The following is an 8,247-nucleotide window of genomic DNA, read 5'->3' on the forward strand; positions in this document are numbered from 1 at the left end:
GAACATGGTTGAACATCAAAGCAAAGTGGTCACTGCGACGCTGAAGAAGGATTTTGAGTCCAAGAACCACACTGTAAGAGCATACGCAAGTTAAGAAAGTCCACACATGAGTTGGGTGTGTCTCAGAAAGCGATTTGCTCTTGTTTTGATACTCTACTTGTAGGGCTCCAAGGAATTGTTGATTCAAAACCATGATGATCTCATGATATGGGAATGCAGCCATATCCAGCTGCTGATCCTTTTTGGTAGTTTGTTTGCTACAAAAGTAGTAGTAAAACGAAATAAATAATTATGTCTTGGAGAGAAAAATATAAAAGAGAGAAATTATATTCTTTTACTTTTGGCTGCATAATATTATAATTTTTTTATTTATATTAGTGCTAGAATGTCTTTAAACTAATTTCAAATAACTATTCTATTACGATATTAATTAATTAGTAGTTATTAATTTGTTAAAAGATTATGACTTTTTAACATGGACTTGGATTTTAAACTATTATGATATGCTATTGCATGGCTTGCATTTTAATATATACTAAAATGTTTTACACCAAATTTTGTTTATAGAGTATCCATTACAATGCATTTATTGAAGAAATATTTTTCTCATGAATGTATTCTCAATTACTTGGTGGATGAAAAATATGGGGCAAATAAAAAGACACAAAGGTGATATTTATCTTAATTGTGTAAGATGGCTTAATTTTCTTAATTAATTTCCTATAAATCTAAAAAGGGTTAAAAGAAATATGGTTGAGCAGTGTTAGTCTACTCTAACCTTGAGGTATTCTTCAGCCTAACCCTTGGTGCAAGGTTAAGTCTTCGGGCTCGTAACCTGTGGATTGGAATACGAACATGCTTATCAATATCCTGCACTCTCTCTTCACTCTCTAATTTAGATCCTTCCATATTGTTCTGATGAAATAAACGTCTTCCTCACAAGAGGCCATATAAATAGACAGAGGATAATGCATGCTCGTAATTCTCACAAAAGCAACCTTTTTTTAAGGATATTGTTATCACAACCCAGTTGGATGAAACGACTTAAATCTTGGAGTTATGTGCTTTTTGTGGATGGCATTAGTGGCAGTTTATGTTAAAGCTTGCACTGACCAAAGAGGTTGAAACCTTTATTTGATTGTTTAACTTTTGGAAAAAGGATAAAGTTATGAAAGTGGAGATTAATGCTCCTAGCCACTTTCTTCCACTAGCAAACGTTTGTCTACACCACCATAATATTGAACAGAGATCCTCTGCCACTTTTGTGCAAATTTAACGGTCTAATCAAGCAAAATTTTAAACTTTTACTTAAACGAAAATTTTTAACTTAAATAAAAATACAAAATCAAGTAAACTAAACATCCAATTACGGAGGATCTGAGGCCATAATATTGGATAGTGAAATAATTTTATTAAACAATTTTAACTTTTTTCTTACAAGTTTAAAGTACGCTAGATTAATTACTATTTGTAATTCATGGTTGACTATGCACGGGATGAAGTTTAAAAATATAACCATAAATTGACTTAACACTCATAAATAGAATAAAATTCTATACTAATGTAAATTATATATTTCTAACTATATATTAAAAATATTTTATTAACATAACATTTCAATATGTATTCTGAACTCCTGCATCAGTGGTCTTACTTTTTTTCTCCAACTTTTATACGAATAGTTGCCTTGTTGTTTCTTCATCGAAGTGCTTGTCCTCTGAGGTGTCAAAGGCAACACTGAAGTGGTTTGTTTTAGAGAAGGGGAAAGGGGGAAAGAAAGTTACAACTGGTAATTTCCTCTCTGTTTCCAAGAAACGTCTATGAACTCTTTGTAATATAGAAGGATCTTGAATTCTTTGACACTTGATATTGCTGATAGTATTAATTTTTATGACGCTACCTTGAAGTTTGTGAAGATCTTCAAAATCGTTTTCCCCAAAGCAATGCCCCACGAATTTTTCAGGTCAAGAAAGAGATTGGTTGTCTAAAACAGGATCAAATGACTATTGCCTGCATATTACACGAAGTTAAAAAAAGTTGTGAGATGACGCAAATCGTTTGCACCTGTGGAGCAGATACCATAAGGCGCACGTTCAGAGGATAATGTCTACCTAAATATATGCTCACAATGTGGTGTACTTGAGATTTAGGAGAAAAGTTAGTCAAGAAAGAAAGTTTAAATGTTAAATGGAAAGAAAGAAGAGGTAGGCTTCGGGCATAAATTATATTTATTTATTCAAATATAAAAATTAAATTTATTTTTCTAAAAAATTATAATTAAAATTTTATTTTTTTCATTAATTTTAGTTTTGTAAATATTTATTATAATTTAATTATTATTATTTTTCATTCAAACTAGTCAGAATATTACAAGTACACACATCTATTTTTCTGTTTTCTTTCTTTATATATATATATATATATATATATATATATATATATAAATTTTCGTTATTTAATAACTTTTTATAAGTTATAAAATACATTAATTGTGTTAATCTAAAAATTTATATTAAATAAATTGGTATTGCAAAATTTGTTAAAAGATAAGACTAGTAAATATTTTATAATATTAATTTATTTTAACGTATAATCTATTATTAAATATATAAAATACATAAAATTTATCGATTATATTTGAAATTATATATGTGTATGGAAAATAATTTTCTAAGATATAGTTAATATAACTATGTTTATAATTTATACATTAATGTAAAATGTGGATTGTTATATACATTAACTTCATATCATATTATTAGATGATTTAAAAATAATGAAAATTAATAATAAATCACTATGAAAAATATTATATAAATTAAAAAATAAATAATTTTTAAAAAAATAAATATAAGAAATTAAAAAACAGCCTCTCAATTTTTTTAAGAATTATATATACTTATTTAAATCTATTTTATTTTATACATTTTCTTATTTATATTTCTGTTATTTATAAAAATTTGAATGAATGTAATTTCGCTTTACAGATTTCTTCTTCGCAGTTGATCTAATGAGTCTAGAATTTATAATAATAATAATAACGACAAGAACAGGGTTTGGTGCAGAAAAAAAATGATTTGCTGTTTATTATGATCCACATCAGAGTAAAAGAAGGTGATAAGCGTTAACCTGGGGACGGTGTTCCTTTGAATCGGGGAAGGCAATGCTTCGGTACCCACCCACTTCACCAAAAGCGAAAGGTCACTCTCCATTTTCTTTCTGTTCAATTTCTCTCTTTTCCTCTCAATTCAATTGTATCATTTTCTATTCTTTGTTTGGTCCATCATCTCTGCTTCGAATTGCGCTTGTGATGTCCCTCGATTCAGCTCTAACTGCATCGAGGTCAAAGTGTTAGTTGTGAAATTTAGCGTTGCAATATATGCCAAATCATAGAGCATAGGGAATTATCGAAATAATTCTTGTTTATTGAGTATTAATGTTTAATATTCATCATAAAAAATAATAACTCGGTGAAAAGGTGTTTAGAAGTTTGGGTGAATTGGTTTCTCTGACCAAGGAGTTTGGTTCTGATGATACTCTGGCCATTTAACACAAGCTTTTGTTTTGGATTCTCCCTCATTTTCAATAGAGAATTTCCATTTCTACTTATGTTTTTTTACAACAATTAGGAGAGAGATAGGAAGAGAGGAGAGTAAGGTGTGTAATAAAATGGATAATACAACAGAGAGATGGGGGAAAATTAATTAATTGTAAGAATAAAATAACTCTTCTCAAAACATCTATGCATTTAGATAGTCACTCTTGTTTTAGGGTGTGTTTAATGTAACTCCCATGTAAATGATTTTTGTTTAAATTACTCTTTTTCCTCTCATATAACCCTTATGTTGATGCCACTGAACTAGGGAGATAAAGCTTGGTTGTTGTTGAATAACCATATTAATAATAAAAGTATTTTACTTAAAAATTAGTTAAATAGAAATTGCAATAGACACTCCCTATGAAGCCTGCAGATACTCGAATTTGGCCGAAGAATTAGGGTAGGACACGCATTAGATCATATGTATCTGAAAAGTATTTTATTTTTTATTTTATTTTGAAAAATAAATTACTGCCAGTAGATACAGCTGGGATACGACTCAATACATCTGAGTATGGCTTCTGGCTAGTAGATACAATACGTTTAACTTAGTTAATATTGAAACAGTTTCAGTTTCATGATTGTTCAACACTTGAGACAGAGTCTTTGACCATCATCATCACTCGTCTCCTCTAGCTAGAGCTTGTGGCAGCATGGGTCTGTCTAACACAAATAGGGGTTGTGATTCTTATGAGTCTCATATGCAATAATGCTCAAAGCTTTCACACGTAACATTTTACACAAAATTGAAGAACTCTAGTATATTGCTCAAGTCTTTCACACACAGCCGTGGTTTTGGGTCTTGCTAAAGTCACTTGTTACTGGGTCACAGTTTGGTGGTGCTGGCTAGCAAGTTGTGGTTCGGTGATGATGGTTGACAACTCACAGCACTCATGAGTCTCATCTTGCATATAGTTCTAATATGCAAATGTAATACATTAATATGAATTAGTCATCAATATATCTTTATAAATATTTTATTTGTGTATAAAATATGTTGTTTCTTTGAATTCATGCTATTGTAGCTACATCATATCATATCTTGAATTTTCAAAAATCTCCTGTTTCCTTGTATCTGTATCATATCATATTAATGTCATACTAAGTATTGCGGCTTCATAGGACACTCCCTTTGTTTCAATTTATATGCCGGCCTAAGTAAAGAAAAACTTTGATTTTCTTTCTTCTTTTTTTTTTTGCAATGGCAATTTTATCCTTGTCTTTTAGATAGCTCTATCAAATGGAATATCAGAGCTTTAATTGGTAATAATATTTTGGGGATGTTAACAGCAGGTAATGTAGTCAATTGCATTTACTTTTCTTTTAATTTTTGGATTTATTTAATACTTTGTTAGTTCTTATGTGATTACTTTAAATAATAGGTATTTTGAAACAGAGTGAGTATACTGGTGGCATAAATCCCAAAAAGTTTGAACTTTGAACATCTGAAATCTGCAAATTTGGAGAGTTCTGGCTGATCAAAATTCACTTTTCATTTGCTTGATTGTACTTCGAGTTCAGTAGATTTGGTTTGCTGTTGACAAGAAAATGCACCATGATGCGAACTCCTTTTCGCATTTAAAAATAGTAAACTAATTCATTATCTTAGTTGACTAGAAAGTATTTACAGTTAAGTAGATCGTCTTTTCATCTGATGAGAAAATAAACTAAAATCCTAAGTTATGTCTGACTTGTAGTTTTTACTATGCTGATTTGTTTCGTATTTCAGCTTTCTGTTTTGGCATTTGAGCTTAGTGATATTGCATAATGAAACTAGAAAAGGCTACTGCTTTTGCTTGTTGAAGGTTTCCTTTTTTGTTTTCGTTGTTTAGCTTTGCAAATAGCACCGCTCTTCAAACCTTTACACCACTTTGTACACTGAAATCTTGCTGAGTTTCTGTTTTTGACCTGGATTGCATCTGTTACACTTGAAGTATATCTTCCACTTTCTTCGTTTTTGTTAGTTGGAAACTAGTGAGAAAAGAAATGAAAGTGAAGCTGGAAATGGACTTTATTTTTAGTTTTGACTTATCAGGGAACATATGGTGTGCCACTTTCAGCATTGATGAACAGTATTAGGTATTCTCAGTAGTGGTCCTGTAATTCAATTTGTCCATGTTCCTTGAATAGCTCTTTTATTTGTTTTTCATTTTTCCTTTTAAATTTGCTAAACCTACCTACTCTCTGCTTAAAGTAGCATCAAGATGGTGATGTATGCTTTCTTATCCCAGTACTCACTCACTCCAACAGTCTTCAATTTCTTGATTTTGGAGGTTAACAGTGTTTTTCATCAAAACTTTGTTATTTCTTAACTTCAGGTGCAAGATAACAGAAGAGTATAAGACCCTTTAGAGCATATGCAGTAAAGAATGAATGGAGGAATGGCATCATTAACTCAAACTCATTATCAACTGCATCCCTTTAGTTTCAGAAGGCAACATCCTAGAAGCCAAGGATTATTGAAATCTGGAAAACCGTTTCAACTCCAAGGACTCGCCTTTCCTAGTATTCACATTAATCAGTCCTGCATATGGTGCACAAAGTTAACACCATGGGAGTCATCACCTGTCACATATGCTCCTACTGATAATCAAAGTGATAATTTTTTGCAGAATAATGCCAATATATTTGAAACCGTTGAATCTAGTAACACAGCTGACTCATCAACCACAAATGTTGAAGGGCTTGTAGAGAAAAAATATCAGCCAGGTCTGCAGCTTCAGTTTTTCAAATGGCCCCTGTGGTTTCTAGGCCCTTCAGTTCTCCTTGCGACTGGCATGGTCCCAACATTGTGGTTACCAATATCTTCGATCTTTCTTGGCCCCAATATAGCCAGCCTACTTTCCTTGATTGGACTTGATTGCATTTTTAACCTTGGTGCAACCCTTTTTCTTCTCATGGCTGACTCTTGTTCACGGCCAAAGTATCCATCACAAGAAAGCAACAGCAAGGCTCCCTTCAGCTACCAGTTCTGGAACATTGTTGCAACTCTTACTGGATTTATTATTCCATTGTTGATGATGTTTGGATCTGAGAAGAGCTTTCTCCTACCACAACTACCCTTCATCTCATTTGCAGTTCTTCTGGGTCCTTATCTTCTTCTTTTGTCAGTACAGTTTCTGACTGAGATATTGACTTGGCATTGGCAATCACCAGTCTGGCTCGTTACCCCTGTCATTTACGAGTCTTACCGTGTCTTGCAGCTAATGAGGGGATTAAAGCTTGGGGTTGAGCTCAGTGCACCGGTATGGGTGATGCATACAATTAGGGGCTTGGTTTGCTGGTGGGTGCTAATTCTCGGGCTGCAGCTAATGAGAGTTGCTTGGTTTGCTGGTTTAACCGCTAGAGCTCGTAAGCAGCAATTGTCTTCTTCTGATACTTCTGCTGCCAATGGGGAATTCTGATTAATACCATTGTAAAGATATTCTGAAAGGAACAAATTATAGTGTAAGTAGATATGGTTTAAATTTAGTTATAGGTGCTTTCCATCTCATCCATATACCATAGTGATAGTGGCACACATATAATAGATATATATATATATATATACAAGTAAATTACATACAAAACTTATCTAATTACTGTACTTTATGCTGTAATCAATGGTTGTTTTGTTCGTGTGTTATCTTCGAGTTGTGAACAAATTGGGTGATCTGTTTCGTGCCTCAACTTATGAAGATGGAAGAAGAATTATATAGTCGATGGCTGAAGGAAAAGTTTATGCACTTATTATTATATTTTTAATAAATTATGGGTAATAGGATCTTTCTTTCTTCTTCCTATATCTTCTGTCTTTGATATGGTTTTAATATGTATCTCGATAAATCTGACTTTGTCTAGTTGAATGCCCTGGTAAAAGGAGTGCTCATAATCTGTGGATAATTGAGATATATGAAAACAGAGTCCATTTATAAATGGCGAGGTATTGAGGGAATATTCCGTATTTTACAATCCAAAAATCTCATTATCAACTTTTAAATTCTTTAAAGGCTTTGTGTTTTACTTTAGTGTTCGAATATTGGTACAAGTTTTCCATGCTCGATTTCTTTACGTAAAATATTGGGTTTGAGTCTTGTGAAAAAAAATAAGTAATCCAAATGAGTCAAAAACTATACTTTGAAATATTAATTTTTTAATGAAAACATAGTTTGCACAAACCTTCCTCAATTTAAATTACATGAGACTAATCTTGATGTTTACAAAGTTATGAGCAAAGAAATTGAAAAAGAGCGAGGAAGCAACAATATTGAAGTATTTTAGTTATATGAAGACTTGAATTTCTATGTTAAGATAACCATCTTAAGTTATTTGCATCTTGTTCATTGTAAATTATTTTAATTAGGATTTTATAGCAATATATTGAACCGGGTCTGCAAATGTTGGAAGCATGCCAAAGTGGTGACATAAACAAGTGCTCTGTAACTATCTTAAGAATTAGAGATTCAGTAAGGAAGCATAGAAGTGATGACATAAATATTTTTTCTCAGCTGCCTAGGCTTCTGATTTATGTCACCCGTATGAAGTTTGTTGTAACATCAACATGTAGTGGACCTTAGTGGCTGATGCATTGGAAAATTAATTGAAAAGCAAAACTTGTTTGTGTTTGCCAGAGTTTACAAGTGTTTGTTGGAGTTTAGAGATGACATTGT

At 32.0% G+C, this 8,247-nt stretch overlaps 1 protein-coding gene across 2 annotated transcripts; it reads left to right on the forward strand.

Annotated features, from left to right (window-relative positions):
* The first annotated feature begins 3,058 nt into the window (after positions 1-3,058).
* On the forward strand, positions 3,059-7,377 carry LOC113849794. 2 transcript variants are annotated; one of them, XM_027479971.1, is made up of 2 exons: positions 3,059-3,200; positions 5,917-7,377. In XM_027479971.1, the coding sequence occupies exon 2, from the start codon at positions 5,968-5,970 to the stop codon at positions 7,000-7,002; it is 1,035 nt and encodes a 344-aa protein (XP_027335772.1). In that variant the 5' UTR covers positions 3,059-3,200; positions 5,917-5,967; the 3' UTR covers positions 7,003-7,377. The 2 variants fall into 2 exon arrangements, with proteins under 2 accessions (XP_027335772.1, XP_027335771.1); XM_027479970.1 differs by lacking the exon at positions 3,059-3,200 and adding an exon at positions 3,211-3,397 and having other exon boundaries at positions 5,914-7,300.
* The last annotated feature ends 870 nt before the right edge of the window (positions 7,378-8,247 follow it).

This window comes from Abrus precatorius, unplaced genomic scaffold (genome assembly GCF_003935025.1).
Source record: "Abrus precatorius isolate BTA unplaced genomic scaffold, Abrus_2018 Scaffold9, whole genome shotgun sequence".
Classification (NCBI taxonomy): domain Eukaryota; kingdom Viridiplantae; phylum Streptophyta; class Magnoliopsida; order Fabales; family Fabaceae; genus Abrus; species Abrus precatorius.

Bases quoted from the DNA above. Each gene is read 5' to 3' on its own strand.
- LOC113849794 (XM_027479971.1), top strand. From the start codon at position 5,968: ATGAATGGAGGAATGGCATCATTAACTCAAACTCATTATCAACTGCAT.